The sequence below is a fragment of the Pygocentrus nattereri genome, chromosome 1 (assembly GCF_015220715.1).
Source record: "Pygocentrus nattereri isolate fPygNat1 chromosome 1, fPygNat1.pri, whole genome shotgun sequence".
In the NCBI taxonomy this organism is placed as follows: Eukaryota; Metazoa; Chordata; class Actinopteri; order Characiformes; family Serrasalmidae; genus Pygocentrus; species Pygocentrus nattereri.
This window is the reverse complement of record NC_051211.1, coordinates 5,893,512-5,918,778: the sequence shown is the minus strand read 5'-3', so window position 1 is coordinate 5,918,778 and position 25,267 is coordinate 5,893,512. Positions and strand designations below refer to the sequence as shown.

Below are 25,267 nucleotides of genomic sequence, written 5' to 3'. Positions count from 1 at the left end.
TAAATTGAGCTCATGATGTAATTGATGATATTAACGAGTCTTTGTGGCGGCTGTGAAGGTGTCCAGGAAAAATATGGACCCGAGAAATTCTTGTTACTGTTTATAGTTTTTCTGTTTATTTGAATTATGAATACGACTTTATTCTAATGTATATTGTGATGAACTCACTGCTGAGGTCAACTGTTTAAAAATTTGCTTAGATGCCTAAAACTTTCTCACAGTGCTGTGTGTATAAAATGTGTGTAAATATAAAAGTTTTGTTCTGATAGCGGCAATTTATAACTAGCCTACGTCTCAACTTGCGTATAGCTGGCTGAACCAACCCCTCGACATTAAATTATTAATCACAAAAAATCTGTGCTTTATTGAATGGGTATACATTTGACAAATATGAGCCTGGGACGCGCAACAATCCGCCATCATGACCGTGTTACTGTCCGAGTAGTAGCTACTTTCAGGTGTGACTGTTTCAGCTTAATAAATGCAAAACGTAAAAACTGAACAATAATATCCGTATTTAAATACTGGCACCTGTAGCGATTAACCAAGCATCTGATCACCTGTGCGCACCCCTAGTGCTCCAGCGTCCGGGACAAGAAGGCATGGAAGGTGCCGATGGGAGGAGGGACTTGAGGCTCTTATGATATAATGGCCATTGTCTCACGGCTGCACGGCTCCTCTCTGACAGCACGGAAAGGTGATTTATAGACTGCGCCTGACGGCATGGCGGCCTCCGCCTGCTCCCACAGAACAGAGGGAGTGAGAGAAAGGGCGAGAGAGAGGGAGAGGTACAAAGGCAAAGGAAAAAGATAGAGCACTGCAATGCAGGAGCACCTGGAAGGAGAGAATGTCCGAATTGTCTTCATGTGCCGAAAGCAAAACACACATTTTCTTGTGGAGCGAAAGCCCTATTTTACATCTGATCAGCATGTAAACTCAAACCTCTGCCTTTTTCCCCAGAGCTTTCAATTCCATCATCATTCCAGCCCAGGTTTATTGTTTTCTGGGGAAAAAAAAAAAATCCCTACTGATTAACACTCATAAAAGCATAAGACGTTTATTCAATTAATTAAATTAATTAGTTCAGCCCAATAGCCTATCAAATTAATTTCCAGCCATCGTTAAGGATTTCCATCGACCCCTCTTTTGAATTCCATGGCAATACGCTTGTATTTAGGATCCGTCATATAAACACTCTCTCAGCAGGACTAATTGGGTGCAGGTAATTATTTGTGGAGGTATTCAGGTGAAGACTGAAGCGCCCTCAATTACTCAGCAATCATGGACGGTGTTTGAATTAGCTGAGCCGCAGCTTCGGCCTGTGTCCCAAACGGCTATGCTGGACACGTAGTAGCCATTATTTGATGGCCTACGTGTGCACTACATAGGGAGCAGGGAGCCTTTTGGGATTCAGCCACAGCCTCTCGTTTGCATTCCACAACAAGCCCGCGAGCAGCGGCAGACCTACAACTGCTGGAAAACTCGGCCGAGATACGAACGTTATCCTCTTGAAAGGCCTTTTAGAAATTCAGGTGCGCGGAGACAGGAGGCTCTCCCAGGAGGGCTTCCATTCATCGCGTAAGCGGTCTTGTTGCACACAGAGCTTTATCCCTTCTGGATGGAGAGAGGTAGATTTGCAGTTTGATATGTCTTTTTTTGGACTGCAGGACATCTGTTACCTCACACTTACCGTATATTCTTTGGGAAACCATGCCGGGGGGCTTTGATTTAGCGAGCCGCTAATGTTGCGCTTATACTGATTCTTCCTGCTAGGCAGTGTTGAAAATGTATTTATTGATTTGTTTTGGCAGTCAGTTCAGTGAGTTAAGTGATACTTTTTTAATCCCACCTCCACATTTAATCCATCTGTGAAATGAAACACCACACACACACTAGTGAATACACACACACACTAGGGGGCAGTGAGCACACATGCCCGGAGCGGTGGGCAGCCTAATCCATGATCCACGGCGCCCGGGGAGCAGTTGGGGGGTTAGGTGTCTTGTTCAAGGACACCTCAGTCATGGACCTTCCGCTCACAGGGCCAGTTCCCTAACCTCCAGCCCACGACTGCCCCCAGTTGATCCCCTACTTTTTTTGCATTTTTCAGTGTTTTTTTATTCCTTTGTACTAGCAATTCAAAACTAACCACTCTTCAGCCTCTGATCAGCACATGCTCACGTGCTAAGCTACATCATAGGTCACGTCATTACGTCATGCCGCTCTTCTAAAAGCTCCTCTGCTTCTTGTTTTGGCTGTTCACTGCAGTCGTGGGCTGACAGTTAGGGAACCCACCCTGTGGCCGGAAGGTCGCTGGTTCAATCCCCAGAGCCGACAGTCCATGACTGAGGTGTCCTTGAGCAAGACACCTAACCCCCCATGGATAGGGCTGCCCACCGCTCTGGGCAAGTGCTCACGTTATGCTGCTCTTTACCATCTACTCCGTGTTTTTTCTTGGCTTTTTATTATATTTTATTCCCTGAATTAGCAGTTCGGTGAGAGCTAACTGCACTTCAGCCTCTCATCCCGTGCTCACGTGTTGAGCCGCATCACAGGTGGCTCGATTCTTACGTCGAGTTGCTCTCCTCAAAGCTCTTCTAGTTCTGTTTTTGGCTGTTTTTAAGAATTAAGGACTCATGGCTAGCTAACTGCACTTTAGCCCCTTCTGGCTGCGTGCTCACATGCTGAGCCACATCACAGGTCACGTGATTTTCACATGATTTCATGCGGCTCATAATAAACAGTTCTTTTTATTGCATGTCATTCCCTGAATTAGCAATCTGGTAACGGCTAACTGCACTTCAGCCTCTTATTCTGTGCTCACAGGTCACGTGGTTCTTACGTCATGCCGCTCTCCTACAAGCTCCCCTGAAAAAAAAAAACACAGCCACTAGCCTGGGCACTACCTCAGAGATGCAAATGGCTGTTAATAATGTGTTAATCGAGCTCTTTCATTATTCAGCAAGCGTTTTGGTTTTACCGTTTAAGCGGTGTTGGCGGGAGCACAGGGCGCGAGGGCTTTGTTGCGGTTAGCGTGCGCTGCTGCTGCTGTCGCCTCCCCTTTGGTCTCCCCTCTGCATTGTCAGGAGGCTCATGTGAACCGCACTGTCTATATGACCCATTTTAGCAGCCCATTAGCATAATTTGGCTGTCGCGTGGCCACTGAGTTAATGTACTTGCAAATGACAGGGAAAGTGTGTTATACGACCTTAGGGTTTTTTAAAAATGAAATGACAAAGTAGGCCGCACTCTGCATCGAGGATGGGCCTGGCACTCTTGCATACGCATGTACAGTAGCAGTGATGTTTGTCTGCAAGGTGAGTTTAAAAGGTTACAGTAGACTATATTTAGTATTTTGGGGCTAGGGAGGACCGATGATTTTAAAAATAACAAAAATGGTAAAAATAGCCTACAGTAGACGCAGCATTGAAGACAGTAGAGTGGAATTCCTATGAAAGATGAATTCTGCCATTTTTTCTAAATTTCCTAAACTTACTGTTTCTTACCAGGGGTAGGGATATCAACAGCATAAATATAGGCATTTTATTTTCTGTCCAAAACAACCAGTGAATGTACACGTGTCTTCTGAGTTTTTAATAACTGTAAATAGTTTTCAATCTGAGAGAAAAAAAAAAAAACAGTTTTTTCTTTGGGGACTAATTTGGCACAAATTTGCATGTATGTCTCGGCAATGAATACATTCTTAATATATGTTTATAGCTTATTGCATAACTATTGTAAGGCAACGTGTGAGGTATTAGGTATGGTATTTCTAACAGTTACATCCAATAAATGCCTAATCGAAGCTCTACTAAACTCTATAGACGTCTGGTTCCCATCGCCGCCACTGTAAGCAATACAATTCTTTTTGCTAATTTAGAAAGGAATCACTAATAAACATCAGCTGAAATCAAATGTGTCCATTAGTTGCTGGCCCAGAGTGAATCCCCCCTGTGATATCAGTAAAATATTTATTAATGTTAATGTTAATTAATTGATGACAGGAGCCAGAGGTGGGGGAGTCCATAGCACAAATATGGCCTTTGTATTTTTTATCCAAAACAACCAATGAGTGACATCTATCTTCTGAATTTTGGGTAACTGTCAATAGTGGTAAATCTGATCATTTGCAACACAGCGCCTTGCATGTACGTCTCTGCTGTGAGCATATTTTTAAAAAAAGATATGTTTTATTGCACAACTATCATAAGACAATGTCTGAGATATTCGCATATGTGCAACCATTACATCCAATCATCTTCTAAACTAAACTCTTCAGACGTCTGGTTCCCATCACGACCCATGAAAGCAGTTCTACTCAGTAAGTTCCTCTAGAGCCTTTCATATTTAATCAAAGTGCTCTGAATGACCATTTTCATCTTAACCATGTAATTATGCGCCACGTTTTAAAAACCTTTAGAACTTCACTGTAGATGTTATGGTTCTGGTGTGATGAATGGCTTTCAGTATTTCTTTCTGCTAATTTAGAAAGGAATCACTAATAAACATCGGCTGAAATCAAATTTGGGCTTTAGTCGCTGGCCCACAGTGAATCCACCCTGTAATATCAGTGAAATTTATTTTGTGGACAAATCCATGTTGAGAGGCCGCACAGAGATCACATGCGGGCCTGGAGTGCTCCCATCCGGCCATATGGCAGCCTGTTACGTTCAAACTGGCCTTTTTCATGAGCGAGCGCTCAAAGGGATTCATTTGGAGACGCCGCAGATCGCTGACAGCGGGCGAGGAGAGGTGGGCCGGGTCCTGTGGAAAACGCCCGTCTGCACTTCAAAGCCTCCTTTTGTTTAGTCTGTAATAAAGTTAGATGTGTCTCGCGGAGAAAAGTGCCAGAAAAAGCCCACCGACAGACGACAAAGACGGTCCTCAGAGCGAGGGATGATGAAAAATGCGAGTGCTTTCTCCTCGGCGAGGTTCACGTTGGGCCAGAGGCGGGGGGGCGGGGTCGGGGCGGTCGGGGCGGGCGGGGGTGCGGATCAGAAATCTGTCCATCCCTATAGCGAGCTTGTTACTCCTCCAGCCGGTTCATTCATCAGTGACCACGCTCAGAATGGAGGCTATAATCATTAATCACCATTCACACAGCGCTATGAGTAGGGGAAGAAAAAAGTGCTTACAAAAGGGAAAAGCATTTAAAGCGGTGTAAGAAAGTGAAACGGGCTGTGATCCCACACAAGGCCAGTGTGGAGCCAAACTATACTTACTAAAGTACCAAATCAGACACCGTCGACGGAGCCGTCGCTAAAGGCTCCTGTTGGTTTATAGTTTTGCCCCGATTGAGATTTTTCGCGCCCCCACCTCCAAATCTGATGGATAATAAAGCCACACAGTTCACACTTTATATAAAGTTACCTAAATCAAGTACAAGAGAAGTTCGCTAGTGTCCTGTTTACTTCAAAACATTACAATACATTGTTTTTTTTAGCTTTTATTATTATTATTATTGTTTAATAATTGTGTATTCATGGTGCTCCAACATTAACACATGCTGCTAGGTAATTTAACCCTTTAAGGCCAAAGCAAAACATTATTTCTGCTATTTAATCTGCTCTGAAGCTCTGAAGCTCATGATTTCTCAACACTGCTGTTACTATTATTAATGTATGTGATGTAGCAAAGATTTTTATTTCATTTTGATCCCACAAAACTACAATTTTGATCAAGAAAACGTGGAGGAATATACAGTACTTTACAAAAATACCTTGTATCTCCAAAATGGTAACTTTACAGGAGAGGGAAAAACTTACTTTACTTTTAATGTAAGTCAATGGAACCAGACTTTAGTAATTTTTGGGCCTTTTCCTTTAGTCCATTCATCATGAACTTCAGACACAATGTAAAGGACAACAGGCATTTTTACATTATCTCAAAACCTGAAAAACGAGGTTTTGTTCCGACAACAGCGACATGTTTAAAAAAACTGTTTATCTGGGCCGTAAACATTTTTTTACTCACAGAAACATCATTATAAACCTCTCCTTGATGAAAGCCCTGTTTTATTTGTAGCTATCCCCCAGTACCTAGTTTGTCTGATCAATCCCTCTTTAATTAAAGTCAGGTGTTCTGGTGGCTTTTAATAAGCATATGATGGCAGGAGTGCAAGGACTTTTTTAAAGAAGAAGAATTTTTTTTTTTTTTACTTCCAGTGCATAAACATTTGCTTAATTTATGCTAATGTTATACTGTGTTTTTGCAAGCAGAGACACACTCTCTGCAGAGATAAATGGTTTTAAGCAGTGTGTTTGGGTGCCAGGACTTTTTCACAGCACTGTAAGTCACACAGCAGTGGTGTTTTATCATTCCTCTGATTAAACCAGACAATAATAAGCACCTACCAGTCCAACCTGCGCTCTAAATGAGCTTGCACAGTCACTTGGACTTGCACTTACAGTGCATCCAACAGTAAAGATGGACTCATGCATCTTTTATACACAGATAGGAAACACAGCAGCACGCAGTAAGGTCTGATTCCGTCTGATAGCTGGAAGCTCACATGTTTCGCTGTGTCTAACGTGCTGTATCTCCTCTGGCGGCAGATTTAACACGTTTAAGGGTCCATCTGGAAGTTTTCAATAGATGGCAGGACGCTCGGTTCCATAGGCTTAGCATTAATTGTGTTTGGATAAAAGGTGGTTCGCTTAACTGCAGTTCAGACAGTGGCACCTGCAAATATTTTGTCTGTCGGTCTGTTTTTTTTTTTTTTTGTTTGTTTACATCTGAAAACATTAACAGTGGAAAAAACTTGGCTACACTGATGTAAACAGAGCATGGCATGGGACAGAATAGCTTGAAGAAAGGATCTGGCTTTGTATGTTCATTAAAAAAAACGCCCTGATCGGCTCCACTCCTTTAATCATTCACATCAGGGAGTTCCCTTGCAGTTCTGGGACGAGCGCTGGCCTGGCCTAGGTGCGGAGGCTGCGACCGCTTCTCCGGCAGACCTAGTAGATCACTGCAGGCCATGAACAGACTGGAGCAGACAGCATCCAACCGCCCTGGAAAAGAGGGGGGAAAGAACGAGGGAGAGAGAGAGAGATTGCTGCGTTCCCACTGACATGCTGTGCATTACCATAATTGGCTTTTCTACATGATAGGACAGAGGAAATAATAATGTCATTTTATTTACAGCCTTCAGTGTCCCGGCCTTCCCCCTTTCCCTCCCTCCTCCTCTCCGCCCCTCTCTCTCTCGCGCTCTTCCCCTCGTCTCCGTCCGCCACTTCAGCAGGCCGCGTAGGTCAAATGACATGGTTTGATCAGGCCTGTCCAAAGGCATCAGGGCTGAGTGGCATGTAATGGAGACCCGGTGACAAACCGCATCGGCCGGCCAAATAAGACTTGCCAGTTTTCCCATTAAAATGTCGGCTAAACAGCGCGGCTCTCCGCTGGCCACTCCAAAACCACTGTGACCGGCTAAATCAGCCGACGGAGAGGAGGCAGAATTGGACATTAGTACTGCAAATGACTGCTGTGATTGCCCCCTCTCCTCCTAAATAAAATAAATAAATACGGATGGGAGGGGAGGGATGTAAAGGTGGGAGATAGTGGCGGCTGGGGTAGGAGACAGGGGGCGATGGTCTTTTCTGCTTCGTCCATCTGTGCACCCCTGCTGCATGTCTTCTTTCGGTTTAAACTGATAAAATTCACCTGAAGGGCTCCATAAAACCTCTGCTGAAGGAATATTTGGCAAAATAAAGCTCCCTCCTCACCCCGAATGAAGCTGATTAAGGAAGACACGTTTGTTGTCTGAAGTTTGCTACTTCAGTTTTGCACTTGAGCAGTGAGGCTACAGAAATGGGCCGGCTCCACGAAGCCCACTGCTGGTTTATAACGCGCAAAACGTCATACAGCATCAGAAACCAGTCAAGACGATTAGTGATTACTTAACCACTTCACACGGGCGCTAATCGCTGGTGTTCAAGTTTCCACTTCTTCGTACCTTAGACGCCAGAAATGTCTTGGCTCATCAACGTAGCCGTCTGCCAAACTCATGAATGATTCAGCTGCACAGTGAACACAGACTAAAGCTCATGAAATTAAAATGATAATAATAAAAAAAAAATAAATAAATAAAAAACCTACTTTAAAAAGTCATGCCAAACTCCAGGCTACGATACAGTAGCGTCTCAGTTCGCTACATTTTTTAAAGAATAGCAGAAATAAGAAGTGGCTAAAAAAGTGCTCTGTGGTAATAGCTTAAGGCTTCGGTTTTTAATTTGAGCAGTGAAAAATCGTAAAAATACAAATAAATAAATAAATAAATACATGACGTCTGTACTTTAAAGTGTCCTGGTCTAACGCTGTAGCCAGAAGCTAATCTGTTAGCCCCACTAACTACAGGCTTATGGGCCAGTCATGGATACAGTGATGCTAAACGCTGGGATGCGGTGCAGTGTGTTGCGTTGTTACATCTCTACTGAAATAAAACCGTAACTGAACTGGGGACTTGGGAAAGTTGGTTGATTCTGCTGTGCTGGGTATTTGATCCATGAATCATTTGCCGTGGTTTATATGTTTAAAGGAGAACCGATTTTCCAAATGTGTGCGTAAGTAAAGGGTCAAGAAAAGTCCAATAGAGTAATCCATAGTGTTTTGATGCGAAATGCTCTGGAGAAACCACGTGAGTCAGAGTCGTTCCCAGTGGTGGTGATAGGAACCAGACGTCTGCTCCGTTGGAGGAAGGTATGGCATGCGCTGGCTGTGAATTCCCTGCATGATGCTCATTGTTTTATGACAGTTGTGAGAATGTTTTGTTCATTTTATTTATTTATTTATTTATTTCATTCACTCGTATGGTATGGAATAACGTGTTAGAAAAATAGTAGCCAAAAAAAAGTCTTTTTTTTTCCAGATTCATATTATTTAATCATGAAATTGTCATATAAAAAATCATGTAGCTTCACATGGAACACATAAAATGGCTTTATTTGTGTTGTAGTCTTCGTGACGCCCGGTTCCTATCACCACCACTGTAGAGAAATCACTAGTTTCTCTGTAAGGAAAGATTTCACGATTGTGCAAAAATGTTCAAATTTGGTGAAATTCCCCTCTAAAGCCTGTTCTTTTTAGCTTCCTGCAGCTGAGCTGTTGTTTGTGTGCGGTTTGTGTTTGCGTGAGTTGGGGTTGTGTCATATTCCGCAGCTGATCTTTGTTGGTTGTGACAACGAGCGCTGTGTGTGTGTGTGTGTGTGTGTGAGCTGCTCATGTCCTGCTCGCGTCCCGTTGCTGTGTCACCTGTCCAAACTCAGTGAGGTCTCAGCAGCCGCAGTGACAGCTCCACTCTGGACACAGATGGCCTCGCTCTCCTTTTGCGCCACACACACACACACACACACACACACACACACACACACACACGTACACTCACACAGCCTCCACACAGTCTGATTGCTTCAGATACTGGTATGTAAAGATGCACAGGTCATAAATTGTTATGCATAATTCTGATTTCTTTACAGCCATATTGGCCAATATTTTGGCATTTTTTTATTAGCTGTTAATTTTTAACTTGAAGCTCACACCGTGTGGGCTAAATGAACACATGAAGCACACCAGCACCTTTCCAGTACTTTCTATTAGCCAAAGTCACAATATGAATAACATTGTTTCCTCTTAATGAGCCAATCTGGCTTTTTCAATTAATAAATGAAAAGAATAACCTGTAAAAATGGCAAGAACTGGCAATTTAACACAATGTGTTATGCATACAAGCAATGCGACAGTGTGGGAATTGCGAGCTGGTGCCTGTATCTGATATTGTACACATACATACGGTCGTGTGCAAAAGTTTGTGCACCCCACTCCCCCTACAGAGAACACGTTTCTGCACATTTTATTGCACATTTGCTGTTTATTCACTGAAATCAACATATCGCGGGAACGTAAAGCATTAGTATGTGGCCCGTGCAAAAGTTATGGCACATTTTCTGTTTAATGTGATTATTTTTCAACATGTCAAACTGAAAGATAATAAAAAGGATGCGTTTAGATTCATAAAATGCCATATTTTTGTTTCTCCCGTCACCAAAACACGTCATTTGTGTGGAATTTTTCTTTAAGCGAAAGTCTCCAGAATGATTCCGATATCATCTCTTTTCATAACACTGCAAAAAAGGATGACACCTTCAAAAAAAATGTCATTTTCTCATAATTTTACAAAAATTATGCATTATGCAAAAAATACATTTTTTCATCTTCCATTTTTTCACCAAACAATGGTTAAATAATAATATTAATAATAGTAATAATATTAATAATAATAATAAGTTCAGTTTATATAGCGCCTTTCACAAACCCAAGGACACTTTAAAAAAAAGGAGCGTTATCTTCCAGTGGATTGACAATTTCTCTAGATAAAATGACTCAGGACAGGCAAAAAATGTCACATTGGCAGGTGACATCTCAAATATAAGGAATATATGTAATATTTTTCATTATGAGTCTGTTATTTACTTTATTTCACACTTTAAGTATCTTTGCTTTTTTCAATGCTTGAAATCAGCATCATCTTCCCCTGAAATGCCACGTTTACTAGATAAACTGACTCAGAACATTAGAAAACCTTATGAGGCAGTTTCATCATTATAAATATGATGGTTTTTTGTCATATTTTCAGTAGGTTTAAGCATTTTCACTCGCAAAGGCATCATTTTTCAGCAAAACGATACATTGGGCAGCCCTAATCTGCAGTATCCTCTTTCATGTTAACACAGTTAGCACTTCATTACCATCATTTCGTCACTCGGAGCTGCGCTATATCTGGGAATCCAACTTTTTTTTTTCCTTCTCTCCCTCCATCAAAGCATCGTTCTTTTTTTAGTCACTATTGATTCGTCTAATTGTATGTATTCTTGAAAACTTCTCTGTCCCTTTCCCCCCTCTTTGACAGTACAATGTGGGCTTATTTTTTTTTTTTTTTTTGACTGACAAACACAACAACCCCCCCAATTCCTCTCCTCCCTCCTCCCCTTCCTCTCCTCTTAATCCCTCTCTCTTTGTTCGGCGTGACGCTTAAAAGCAGAGAGGCTCAATGAAAGATGTCAGCAGTCAAATTTCTGATTGGGTTATTAAGTGCGAGCGCCATTCGTGATCGTCTGGCGGCTCCTTGACGCAGATGGAGGAGAGAGAGAGAGAAAGAGAGAGACGGAGAGAGAGAGAGAGAGAGAAATAATAAAAAATTGCCTAGTCTTGATGTGCGGACAGTGACACGCCAACACGCGTGCCTGTCACACGCCACGTGGCGTCAAAGGCTGAAGAGAAACGTTCGTTTTAGTGTCAGGTTCTGCCCATCTTCTCTCAAACGCCTCTCTCTCTCACTCTCTCTCCCGTTCCCTCTCTTCTTTTCTCTCTCTCTCTCTCGCTCCCTTGCTCTCTGTGTAATTATAGTGAAGAAGAAAGTTCTCTTTTCTTGTTGTTTTTAATGTGATAAGCTGTCGTAAAGTGCCGCATCGACTTGAGGGAATTAGCCGGGGCCTTCGGTTCTCAGAGCCAACGTTATATATTCCTTTTCACAACAATTTCAGATAAGTGAGTTATTTGACAGTTCGTAATGTTTATTTCCAACGAGTCCTGTTGGTTTACCGCGTCCGCTTGATTTCTCAGCGGGTCCTGATGGATTGAGAAGTTTAAGGCTGAGCGAAGTCGGTTCCCTTTAAGAATATTCCGCTAAAAGATCAGCGGCTATAGTCTGTTATGTAAGTACATGCGCTGCCCATCAAAAGTTTGGGGACAGCTTTTCTGATTTTTGAGGCACTATGTAAGGTCAAAGGATTACAGGACGCCCCGAAATACGGTGAGGACCCCCTGCGAAGCCTGAAACAGTCATTTAAAAGTCAGGGATGCTGGACTAGAGTTCGCGGGAGTTTTTCACGCCGTGCCGTACGCCTTTACGTTCATGCACAGGCTCAAGAAGGAGGTCCAGCTCAGTGTTGAGGTGTGAAATGTATACTCAGCACTATACCGGCGAAGGTATGACGACATAGTAGATGAATCACGCATCCTTCGCCGAGTTCTGACCGAGGTGTCTTTGAATTATGTTACAATTATAAGAGTCATCCACTTTGGGAAGAGCTCTGAAACACAACCGGCACTACAAAGACACGTTGCATGCAATTACACATTTCCACAGGAGTGGTGGAAAATCCCCAAAACTCAGTCTTTTAACATTTTGAGGTCTCAATGATCATGGATGGATGGATGGATGGATGGATGGATGGATGGATGGATGGATGGATACATCACTTTATTAATCATCTGTCATTAATTGTCTTAAGGCCTCTATTATTAGGCAAACCATCACAATGTAAATGTAAACGCTACACATTTTAAAAAATGGTAGAACCATCTAATACAGAACCACAAGTTCTATATTAAAAGACACTGAGTTTCTATATATCACCAAAAAGAGTTCTTCTAATGATGAAACCTCGACATCATAACGATAGCAGAACCCCTTTTGGTGCTATTTAGAACTATTTTCAAAACAGTTCTATATAAAACATCCATCACCAAGCAGAGAACCATGTAAGCATTAAATGGTTCTATATAGAATTAATGGTTCTAAATGGAATCATTATCTTTACTAAAGAACGATAGATCCATCTTCTTATGAACAATGCCAAGTCCTCCTTTTTTATGATGGCAGCACTCAAACCTTTTATGTTTACACCACTTTTGGTCTAACAGGGTTTCAGTGCTGTTTGGAGAAGAAAAACTGTCGGGTCGCAGTTTTAAACTGCGTTTCATACCAAAGTAGATGAACACGAAGCTTAGTGTGGAATGTAGAGCTGACACGATACCACTTTATCTTTTTTTTTTTTTGATATGGAAATCACCGGAGTAGGCATGATGATAATATTTTAACATCTTGATGAAGTATCAGGCGTTCTTCCATGCTTATAGTATCCAAAGACACTGACAAACTGCATTTTATATAAGGACAGCAATATTAGGCCTGTTTAAGAGGATGTACAGTGTGTAAAACGTTCCGGTCAATGGATCTGGTCAGTTTGGATAGTAGTTTTTTTAAAATTGTTTTGGGTAGTTAATAAAACGACTCTTCCCGTTTCATCAGGCCGCCCCGAGCGACTTCGTTCACCTCTCATCCGCTGACTTGCGCAGACATTTCCACGATGCGTTTTTCGCGCATGGCGCAAACGTCACAGCGAGAAATGTCAACAGCCGGGCGTCCCCAAACTTTTGACGCGCAGCGCGTATCGATAAAGGCGAATGAAAGTAGTTCTGGAGAAGCGCGCCGCCGTTCCCGTACACGTGCGCGCTCGCATCAGTCAGTGGCATCTGCTCCTGCGTCCCCCCCACCCCCCCACCCCGCCCTCCTTTCAGCTTCTCCCATGCAGCCATAAATGGCACCTAACAAACATCAGGTATTGTGTCCGGTCTGATTACAGTACGCTCAGTAGCACGCTGTTTGAAGCTGACAGCACATCTGCTTGGAGCGCCTGAGACGGATGCTGGCATCTAGGACAGATAGCTGCTGGTGGCTCAACCGACGTCGAGGAGCAACTCTCAACTCTCAGCACTGTCTGTCTCGCTCTCTTCTCTTCGCTCTCGCCCTCCCTCCCTCACCCCCTCGCTTCATCTCCTCCTCTGCTCCTTCTTTTCCTCCTCTGTCTCTTCCCATCGCCTTCAAACTACTACTACCGGCTGCTGCTGTGTGTGCTGTGTTCAAAATGGCTGATAAGAACGAGCCCCCCCAACCCCCCCGAACCCCCACCCACACCCACACCCGAACCCCCCCATCCACACAGGAGAGAATAGGAAGGCTTTTCATAGCTGGACACATTACAACCAGAAACGCACGTATCAGGCGGAGGCGCTTTGATGTATTTCAGTGTTGCTCATTTTGTTTATCTCCCGCCGCAGATCGAAAGCAGCTGATGAAACAGAAATTTAATCCAACCACTCCTCATTAAGAACTTGGTCTCATGGCCCTTTATTCACTTTTCATTAAGCAAATTAAACAAGTAGTGTACCTCTCTCTCTCCCCTCTCTCCCCTCTCTCTCTCCCTCTCTCCCTCTCTCTCGTTCTTTGTCTCGCGGCTGCCGCGACAGTGTGCTATTATTCTGTTTTCTGTCATTGCTCTGACTGCATACAATACGAGGAAACAGCTTTTTGTGTCTCGAACATGAAACCTCACATTTGCGAACGTCGGTATTGTTTTCGGCTACAACCGGCAGTGTCTCTAATTCAGACGTAGGTAACCGGAGAGAGGAAGATTTCTCTGCCAGTCTTGGGCGATACAGCCAAATACAACGACTCTGCTGCTGCACATTTTCTCAGTACTCACTACACATCACAGGATGCAGTTTTGTTAAGTTGGGACGGATAAAAATAAAAGTAAAAAATGATCAGAAACTGCAAGCCGAGTGATTTTTATCCAGAGTTTTACAAGCTGCTCTAAATTCAGCGAAATCATTTAGTTACCATTTCAAAACATTTTTCAAATGTAGTATTATTATTATTGTTATTATTATTATTAGTTTTAGTAGTATTAATAGGGGTATTGCCTAATATACATTTTTCACATTTTAGAATAGTAGTAAAAAGAGCAAAAGTATGAAATGACATTATGCACAGATCCAAAAATTCTATTAAAAGTCTATTTTAGATTATTTTTGAAAGTTATTGGCCCTAAAACGGCTGCAGTTTTACACACTTGGACAGTTTAAAATAATAGTAAATAGTAGTGATATGCGTAAGTGGTATGTGTGGTGTGTGTGTGTGTGTGTGTGTGTGTGTGTACACATAGTCAAACTGTATTGTACTGATTTAGAAGGAAAAAAAAAAGTTTAAAAAGTGAACACATCAAATTCTATTGATTTAGTTGAACATAAAAATATAAGTGAAACAGAAAATGTAAAATCTGCCATTACCTGTTTGGCAGATGTTTAATTTTTTCTCAACATGCTACATTTAACAAATATGCAGCAATTGTGTGATAAAGTTAAGCAGAAGTGTGTTTTTTCACAGAGGATGTGTTCACACGATTTGACCAAGGCTGTCCAAACTGTTGCACATGATAATATAATGGGCATTATATATATATACAATTATAAAATGATGTATATAATTTCATACATAGAAATAAATAACTGCCATGAGCTTCACTATTTGTAATTCTCTTAGAAACAAATTCCATTCGTGTTTAAGCTCAAGTCATTTTGAGAAATGCGAACACACGCTCAGTTTTGAGGGGCACGACTGGGTCCTTCAAGACGTTTTCACTGTACAGAACTGCGTATCATGATATTTAGGATTTCTGAGGACTCCTAAGTTAAAACAGATGAAAAGCTAGTGCCACTCACCATATTGCTCTGCCCTAAATCCAGTTCAGCAGGACTAATCGTGATCTCTTTGTAATGAAAACATGCAGCGTGTTTTAAATACTGACAATATCCACAATAGACCTTATCATAATAGGCGTGATATGCTACGGCATAACATCATAACTAACAAACTAGCAGTACTCTGAAGCACTACCACTGCACTTCGTCGCACTCACAGCACCAGAACACCCGGGATCTGCTGTTTGGTTTGGATAAACGGTGAATGCAGCTCTGTAGATTATTATGCACCACAAATATTTCGAAATTTTAATATTTTTAATAACCAACTGAAACCCAGAGGCAAACCAGCAGGCCAGGTTTTACATCATTTTCCACTCTCTCTTTCTCGCACGCTCGCTCTCAGACATGCACACAGTAGGGCAGCACACACAGTGGACTCCCTGAGATTTAGTACAACATGGACCGTGACAACATGACATGTCATTTCCACTCGTGCTTCTGCGCGACACTCTGCAAGAACTTCTACCGCTGCTGCCAACTGCACCGGGGTGAGCTGTGCGCAGCGCCGCATCTTTGGCAATAACTCAGATGCAATCTCCTACCCAGAAGAGCCTGACTTGAGTGGCACAGTGGCAGGGGAAACTGGATCAAAGTCACTCACAGCCTGTGCCCTCTAACTACCAGGAAGAGAGTGAGGGAGGGAGAGAGACAGAAAGAGTGAGGGAGCGAGAGAGAGCCAGTCAGTGGAGCTTCTTTTGTAGGTAGTCTGATATGTCTGGTAAATGGGCTGGCTATCGACACGTGGCGGTTCATTTGCGAGGAGGCCTCATTTAAAATCGTCTTTCAAAGAAGTGGCCAGTGGTTGAATTGATCTGTAGTAATAGGCTCTATAATGCTGGCTGTTCAAGTAGTGGTGGACAGTATGGCAAAAATATGGCACAACACCATAAGGAATTTTCTTGATGCACAAAATGAATCGCAGTGTTTTTCTGAGGTTCAATAAGATGGAAAAGACCAAAAGGATCACATTTAATAATCAAAAATACCATAAAAGCTATGAACACAAAATTCCACTAAAGCCAATTAAACAGGTCTAATTTTTAAGTACGGGTAATTTCCAAAATATGCTCACGATTGTAATAAATATGATCATGTTGCCCACTTCTATTTTCAGCCAGGCTCGCTGTATAGTTTTTTTTTTCTTTTCTTTTTTCCTTTTTTTCAAACTGTCTGATCTCATTTTTTCATAATGTTCTTTTTTGCTGTTGTCCCTGGTTTTCATCCTCAAGGGGACTTATTTTTCTTGCTCATCCATGCTCCCCTTTACCCTTGCTGAGCTGTAATATTCGATAGCTTTGTTAGTCTCAGCAGTGAAGGGTACTATCTATCATAGTCAAGATATGGATGTTTGCCACTTTATAATTGCAAACCTGTGTCCTCTGCCAGGACTATTGACAAGAAATCTCTTTAGGATCATTATGTGGACGCGCACACACATACGCTCACACATGGATGAAAAATTTATACAACAAGCGATGCCTTCGACGATTCAAAACCACAATAACTTCTCAACATCTAAATCCATTTTGAATGTTGCATTTTACTCTCTCTTTGGACCTCATCATCATTTTTTGTTCTTTTTTTTCTGCTCTGTGTTTTCACAGCCTATGTGCCTGAGGACGAGCTGAAGGCAGCCAAGATCGATGAGGAGCACCTGCAGGATGACGGCCTCTCCTTAGACGGCCAGGACACAGAGTACCTGTGCAACGATGAGGACGATGCACGTGAGCAGCTAAGCTATCAAAACTCCCCTCTCAGCAATGGCACCAACCCAGACGCTGGGTACGGCTCACCCCTCAGCGACACCAGCGATCACCTGGCCGACTTCAAGAGCACCTCCTCCAAAGAGGGCCAGGACAAGGAGGAGGGCGAGGACATGGAGACAGAAGCTGGTCTTTCCTTGCAGGACAGCCTGGCGCAGATGAAAGCCGTCTATGCAAACCTGATCTCGGACGCCTCCTGGTCCAGCATTGCAAAGGACATTATGAAAAGCAAACAACTTAGCGCCAGCAGCAACAGCACGACAAGCAACCACAAGGGGAGCAATAGCATTGTGAACAGTCATGCAACTAACACAAATAGCAGTGGAGGCAGCAGCATTAGCACTGCTAGTGGTAGCGCTAGTGCTACAACAACCACCTCCACCACCACAAGCACCAACCCTGCAAAGGCTGCTGCTTTTACCAGTCCTAAAAATGGAAACATAAGTGGTACCAGCAGTGGAGGTGTCGCTTATGACTGGCACCAAGCTGCACTTGCTAAAACTTTACAGCATACAGCGTACCACCTCTTGCCAGAACCCAGTCTCTTCAGCACGGTGCAGCTGTACCGGCAGAACAATAAACTGTATGGGCCTGTATTTACTGGTGCCAGCAAATTTAGATGCAAGGACTGCAGTGCAGCTTACGACACCCTTGTAGGCCTCACAGTACACATGAACGAAACAGGCCATTACCGTGATGACAATAAAGACCAGGAGGATGATTCAGGCAAGAAATGGTCCAAGCCAAGGAAACGTTCCTTGATGGAGATGGAGGGCAAAGAGGATGCTCAGAAAGTCTTGAAGTGCATGTACTGTGGACACTCATTTGAATCCCTGCAAGACCTCAGTGTCCACATGATCAAAACAAAACACTACCAGAAAGTGCCTCTCAAAGAACCAATGCCAGCTCTTGCCTCAAAGCTGGTGCCCTCTACCAAAAAACGAGTCTTTCACGACTTAGTGTCCCCATGTTCACCCGAGTCCATCAGTAGCACCACTGGTGTTCCACTGGCAGAGTCCACACCCACCAAAGACCAGAAGGTTTCTAACCCCTATGTTACCCCTAACAATCGCTATGGCTATCAGAACGGTGCAAGCTATACCTGGCAGTTTGAGGCCCGAAAAGCCCAGATTCTCAAGTGTATGGAGTGTGGAAGTTCTCATGACACCTTGCAGCAGCTAACAGCCCATATGATGGTCACAGGGCATTTCCTCAAAGTCACCAATTCTGCTTCGAAAAAGGGTAAACAGCTAGTATTTGACCCAGTGGTGGAGGAAAAAATTCAATCCATTCCTCTTCCGCCAACCACAACACGTCTGCCAATTCCAACCATCAAGTCGCAACCAGAATCTCCATTGCACTCCTCCTCAAATGAAGACAGGAAGGATTCACAGGAAGAAAAAATGGAGTTGGGTGAACCAGAGAAGAAAATCAAAGAGGAGAAAGAGGATCCCTCTGAAAAAACTGAGAAGCCTGAGAAACCTGGTCAGTACAAGTATCTCAGAGAGGAGGATCTGGAGGAGACTCCCAAAGAGGGTCTTGATATTCTCAAGTCTCTAGAAAATACTGTATCTAGTGCGATCAGCAAGGCTCAGACTGGTACCCCCACATGGGGAGGCTATCCTAGTATCCACGCTGCATACCAGCTCCAAGGTTCAGTGAAATCTCTCTCGGCTGTTCAGAGTGTCAAAATGCAACCTACATACAGCGCTAGCAGCTTGAAGTCTCTGTCAACTGAAACCAGTGCCCTCATCCATTCCCCAAGCAGTCCGTCTCCACCACCAAATCATAAGAACAATGTCCTGGCCATGGAAGAGCTAGTGGAGAAAGTAACAGGTAAAATTGTCTCGAAGAAAGAGAAGGAGGAAAAGGGTATTGAACGCATCCCAAAACATGTCTCCGCGAAATCACCTTCACCTGTACCCAAGGAGAAGAAAGATCTGCATCAGCCAACTGACCTTAGCAAGCCTACAAAGAATGGCACCACAGAGGAGATTGAGTCAGCTGGGAGGGAAGGAGAACAGAGGGAGCGCCATGCAGATACGCCTGACAAGAACGGGATGGATGCCCTCAAAACGCCAGTCAGCAATGGTTGCAGCAGTTTGGGAATTATCACTGATCACTCACCAGAACAGCCTTTAGTCAACCATCTCAGTGCACTGCAGTCTATCATGAACACTCACTTAGGCAAGGCTTCCAAAACTGTCAGCCCACTCCTCGATCCATTAGCAATGCTTTACAAAATCAGCAACAACATGATGGAGAAGCCCATTTACAATCCTACTCAGGTTAAACAAGTTGAGTCCATCAACAGATATTATGACAACGATGATCAGCCAATGGACTTGACAAAATCCAAGAGCAGCAATGGGCGCACAAACAATGGCTCCTCCACTGTCATAAGCAACAGTAACAACAGCAGCATCGCTAACAGTAACCGACCCATTCTGTCCAACTTATCTGAGTCAGTGTCTTCCCCTCTGCGGGAAAATGCTTTGATGGACATCTCGGACATGGTGAAAAACCTTACGGGCCGCCTGACACCAAAGTCATCGACGCCCTCTTCTGTCTCAGAGAAGTCAGATGCAGATGGCAGCGCTTTTGAAGATGCTCTGGAGGATTTTACCCATGTGCAAAAGAGGAAAGGAAGACAGTCTAACTGGAACCCTCAGCATCTGCTGATTTTGCAGGCTCAGTTTGCATCCAGCCTTCGTGAGACCCCCGAGGGGAAGTTCGTCATAACAGACCTGGGTCCTCAGGAGCGTGTACATATCTGTAAGTTCACAGGTCTCTCCATGACCACGATCTCTCACTGGCTGGCCAACGTGAAGTACCAGCTTAGGCGGACAGGCGGAACCAAGTTCCTAAAGAACATTGACTCGGGCCAGCCTCTGTTCCTGTGCAGCGACTGTGCTTCCCAGTTCAGAACTCCCTCCACTTACATTAGCCACTTAGAATCCCATTTAGGGTTCAGTTTGAAGGACCTTTCAAAGTTATCTCTAGACCTCATGAGGGAGCAGCAGGCGGTCACAAAAATGATAACGGACAAGACCTTCAATTCCCTGGCCTTGACCGAGGAGGACTCTAATTCCATCTATCAGTGCAAACTGTGCAATAGGACTTTTGTCAGCAAGCATGCAGTCAAGCTGCACCTCAGTAAAACGCATGGCAAGTCTCCAGAGGACCACTTGATCTTTGTCTCTGAGCTTGAAAAGTTAGATAAAGCGTAGAGGAGGAGCAGGCCAGTGGCAGTGAAGTGACTTGCTCAAGAATCCTTGCACTACATCACTGTACTGCACTGCACCTGAACTGAGCCTTCAGTCAAAATCAGTCAAATATTTGTTGTGCAACTGCCTGACTGGACCATGATCTGTTTCTTCTTTTATTATTTTCTTTGTTTGTTTTGGTTGTTGTTTTTTTCACTCTCTTGATTTCTATATCTTACTTTGTATTGTATTTATATATGTGTTAACTTTGTGCATGTTTTTTTTTTTTCCACCAGTGACCAGATTCAAGCAGATTTTTCCACTGTTTGTATTCTGTGGAATTGAGAATGAGACCAGCATGGTATCCATGGGCATGGTCAAAAACAAGACTGAAGAAGTAATACGTGAATATAGTTGAGTCTATCATACTGTACACTTAACCGATAAATGTGCAGGAACCATTAAGAATATATATGAAGTGAGAAAGTATTTTGTTATTTTGAACTCAAATTCCCAAATTTGGCTTTATACCAATACAAATTCAACAAAACGATCTGTGAAAATGATACATTGAAGGCAGCGATCTTTCAAACCTCAAAGGATGTTGATGATCAATCTGCTGCTTCAGATGATACAGTTTGTGTTTTCAAATGACTTTGTTTTTACGTATTTGTTGGCAGTTGTTTTGTTGTTAAGTATCATTTTTTTACAGTAGCAATTTGGAAATGTATGCTTTGGTACCGACTTTTCTCTTTCTATAGGTTTGCTTCGATTTCGACCTGTAAAGACTTAATTAAATCCTTATATACAGTACATATATATTTAAATGATCTGCAATGATGTACATGTACATTTTCATCATCATATCTTGCCAATTGCCGCAGCATTGTTTGTATGGTGTGCATTCTTTTATATTGTCATTTTATATATAGTAAACAAAAACGAAATAATATGTACATAGATATATATGCAGACAGTATGTGACCAGTAGCGTCAACGTTCATCCTTTTGGTCCTCCAGTGTGGTTAATATTAATTGATTTGATGGAATGCATCCTCAGATGCACAGTACGTGTGAGTGAAAAGAGCAGTGCACAACAGGAAATCCAGTGCATTTCAATGTTTTTAATCATTGCCATTGTGAAATGTCCCATCAACTCATGAAAAAATATTGTTTTTGTCCCTCAATTGTAAAATAAATCCTGACGCAGTTCTTGACTAACTCTCTGTCCACCAGTTTTTGATTCTAACTGAGTCATGATGTGCCACATTTGAGTGTAGAAGCTTTCAAGAAGCAATGCATCTTTACTCACCGCATAAAGGAATCCTGCTAGAATCTGTCTACCAGCTGGAAAAGCTAGTCCTGACGGGGCCTTTGAACAGTGGTGGCTTTTTCTAAAATGTCCAAAGCTAATAGTGATCAGCAGCACGAGTGGGACTTTTTTTAGACCAACTCTACTTTCTCACGCAAGACGTTGCCTTCATCCACTAAGAAGCCAACAAGAACACTCTCAGATCTGAAAACCGCCAATAGGTCTTTTTTACTACGCAACAGCTACTGCAGTAACTTAGGAGAGAAAGGCTAGTTAATGGCTGTGTTCAAATTAGGTTAACTGTCTTTTCTAAAATATCCGTGTTTTCATTTTCACATTTCCTGCTCTCATTCATTTGCTACAGCGAGTCTAACAAGCTGGGATGGAAGAAAAAAAGGCTGTTAGATCAGCTGATTTGAACACACGGGTTAACCAGCCTACTGCAGTAGCTGTTAGGTTAAAGAGTCATTTGCTGCTCTCATCAATGTGCTACAATGAGACTAACAATCTGGGCTGACTAAATGAACATTGGAGAGCTTTAAATGAGAGAGAATTTTACACTAGCTGCCCACCTGCTCAGATATATGAGGTATTTTGGAGCATCCTCCTTAATTGCTGCTTTCTTCAAATGATTCACATATGACTCCTGCAACACTGGTAAGCAATGCAGAAGTGGTGTAATTTGTAGAATGCTGTTTTATCAACTTCTCTGCCAAATTTAAACAAACTAATCCCTACCAAGCTGACCAATTACACACTGTTGGAAATAAAGCTTCTGTGCAGGTCATTTTCATCCATCAAGGTACAAACAACGTAAACGTTCCCTCAAAGGTTCAGCTGTGGTTGTAAGCTCCAGTTGTGCACCTTAAGTAAGTTTTCCCAGGTGTATTTGTACCATTTCATAACAATGTTTTAAAACAGAACAGTAGAATGAAAGCCTGGAGGCGAGGCGGGGTGTGTGGAGTCAGTACAGCTTAGAAAACATCATTTCAGTGGATTATGGTTCAGTTATGATCCCTGACTGAAGGTACTGAGATGGACCCTTGAGGGTTCCACCCCAGTGGCAGTTTTGGGCCTTTTTGCAGCAAGCAAACAGGGGCTGTACCATTTGAGGAGAGGGTCATGCAATGTTTACACTTGTCTGTGCATACTTCTGTTTATGTGTGTGGGATGATGCGGATGCTGTTAGCCAGGCCAACATATTACTGGCCCACCGTGATTTCCCCTGACTCTTCCGAGTACCCACTTTGGTTTGATTGAACTCACCACAGCCAGAGTGTGTCAGCAATGGATTGCTTTTGCAGATAAACTACAAATTTTTGTCGAAATGTTCTGGAACATTTTCACTTTCATCAGGCTGTCAATGCAGCTTTATACTTTTGTTTTGTATGTAAATGAGGGAATGTTTCCAGGGACGAACCCTTCTAGTAAGCAGCGAGCGCTCTCTCGCCACAAAAACACAAACTTGTGGATTTAACGCTGCTCGGTTAAACCCGTATATCTGTCTCGCCAGGACTGATGGCAGGAACACAGATCCAGCCTTCTCCCTTTGTTAAGGATCTTAGCGCAGTCCCTGTACGTATTCTATGTAAATCACTGTAATCACAACAAACGGTACAACCTGAGTACCTGCAGAGCAAACTGAGACATCAGCAGATAGACGCTGTTTAAGCAGATTTGCGTGGCTTTTGCCTGCACCAACAAACATTTTTCCACAGGGATTCACGGGGCTTTTCCCAACTTGTAGGTAAATGCCAGATTTCTTTTGGGAATCCAACAATTTACTCTTTTCAACTCAATTACTTGGTGATAATGTGCGTGGACACTGGGGGTTTTAGAGGGACAGAAACCTGAGGGGGCCGAGGACTGAAGCGCATGGCGTTTGCACAATGATCTAAACCTCCATTCAAAGCAGCTTCAGGGAGCTGCAGCAGCAAACCTCCTGTTAGTTGTCCTATTTGAGAGTACAATCTCACTCAAATTGGCATGTTTTGATTTCCCAGCGGTCCCGTAGTGTATATGCTGAGCCTCAGCCTTGAAGTTCTGGTTTCCTCCAATTACTGCAATTTGTCATTCAAACGGCACTTTGTGCTGGTGGAGAAATAACTTGAAATCGTCAGAGATCAAAATGCATACTTATACAATTAGATCTATACGTTTCAGCAGAAGGTCAGAAGACTGCTGTGGGCGAGAAATGTTTTTAGGAAGCCGCGGTAGAAGGGAGGAGGTGTAGGAGTTCACGCCCCGAGTAGGCCTCGAGAAGAAGTTGGAATAAAACTGACTTAACAGCGAGCAAGAAGTAACATTTTTTATTTTTTTGCCTTCAAAATAAGATGAAAGGAACATTGTTATTAAAATCATACCTTTTGGGGACTTAGCAGATTCAGGTGTATTATAAAATTAAGCCTTCCATTTTTCTCGACACATGGGGACGTGACTCTCGGTGAAGATAAAGGGGGCACGGCAGGTTCCTCTCCAGAGGAATTTCAGAGAGTGACTTCCTGCCTCCCTGCGGTTTTCTTTTACACTTGCCGGAGGCGTCGCGTCGAGAAACAATAGGACGTCACCGCGTTTCACAGCTTGTGTTCCGTACCTTAAAGCTAGGGTTCGATTCAAGCCTGGAAGCTTAGGGTGAAATGGTTAAAGACAACAGAGAAGGTAAACACTAAGGCGCGGAGATTTAAGAGGGGCCTCGTTGGGTTTGTTTTTGTCACTCTTTTTTTGAATATGTAATGCCAAGTGGTGGTTAAGTACAAGATGAAACTTTGCTCATTCCTTCTGCTTTTCTACAAAGCACCCTGTGTCGAATTGATAAGTTGCATTGCTGTTTGTGAGGGGTTACTTTTGACAGACATCCAAATTCACGGCCCACTTTTAGCATTTTGTAGTCCTCCTGACGAGAGCCTGCATCCACCGCTGCAGTGCACACGTAAGAAATAAGACGCTATTAAATCAATCGAAATGATAAAGGTCTCTTATAATAGCCCGACTCTTTGTCTGTATCCTCCTACAGTCATTTTTCTCTGAGTGTGCAGACAATGTATCCTGTAATATTAATTTCAGAAAGAAAAATATCATGAATATTGAATAGCAAGTCTTTGCTCACAGTGTCGGATGTTGTCATCTCAGATGTAGACAATCAGTGCGACTCCACCAGACGGATCCATGTGCTTTTCTTTCTCTCTCTCTCTCTCTATTTCACTTTAAAGTAAACAGCATAAATTGGCTCTGTTTCATTCCTCCTACTCGACCTCATGTGGGGGGGGGGGGGGGGGTTGGGGGGGGGGGGACTAGGCAGAAATATGAAGCTACACAAAAGCATTCAGTGACAGTGGGAGGATGATGAATTCTATCTGTTTACAATTTGTAATAATCAAAAGGCAAGGCAGCGCAACCGGGCTCGAGAGCAATTGAAATGTTACGTTTTTTGAAAATGACACTCGTTCCGTGTTCGCCGCACTTGACGTTAAATGGAAAACAATGAATCTGAAGAAAAAAAATAATAAAAGGCCTCGCATGGCCCACACGGCACTGAATATTCATGTTCCTCTCAGCAAATTAAACAATGCGAAAGCAGGAAATCATCACGGAAGCATCAGCTCATC

General features: G+C 43.0%; 1 protein-coding gene across 2 annotated transcripts in view; it reads left to right on the top strand.

Annotated features, from left to right (window-relative positions):
• The window catches only part of tshz1 (teashirt zinc finger homeobox 1), a 58,407-nt gene extending 36,836 nt beyond the window's left edge, over nt 1-21,571 (top strand). For both annotated transcript variants that reach the window (XM_017700603.2, XM_037538660.1), the window contains one exon: nt 16,986-21,571. In XM_017700603.2, coding sequence (XP_017556092.1) covers nt 16,986-20,374 — 3,389 coding nt within the window. In that variant the 3' untranslated portion in view covers nt 20,375-21,571. The remainder of the gene's footprint in view (nt 1-16,985) is intronic.
• Nucleotides 21,572-25,267: the final 3,696 nt, after the last annotated feature.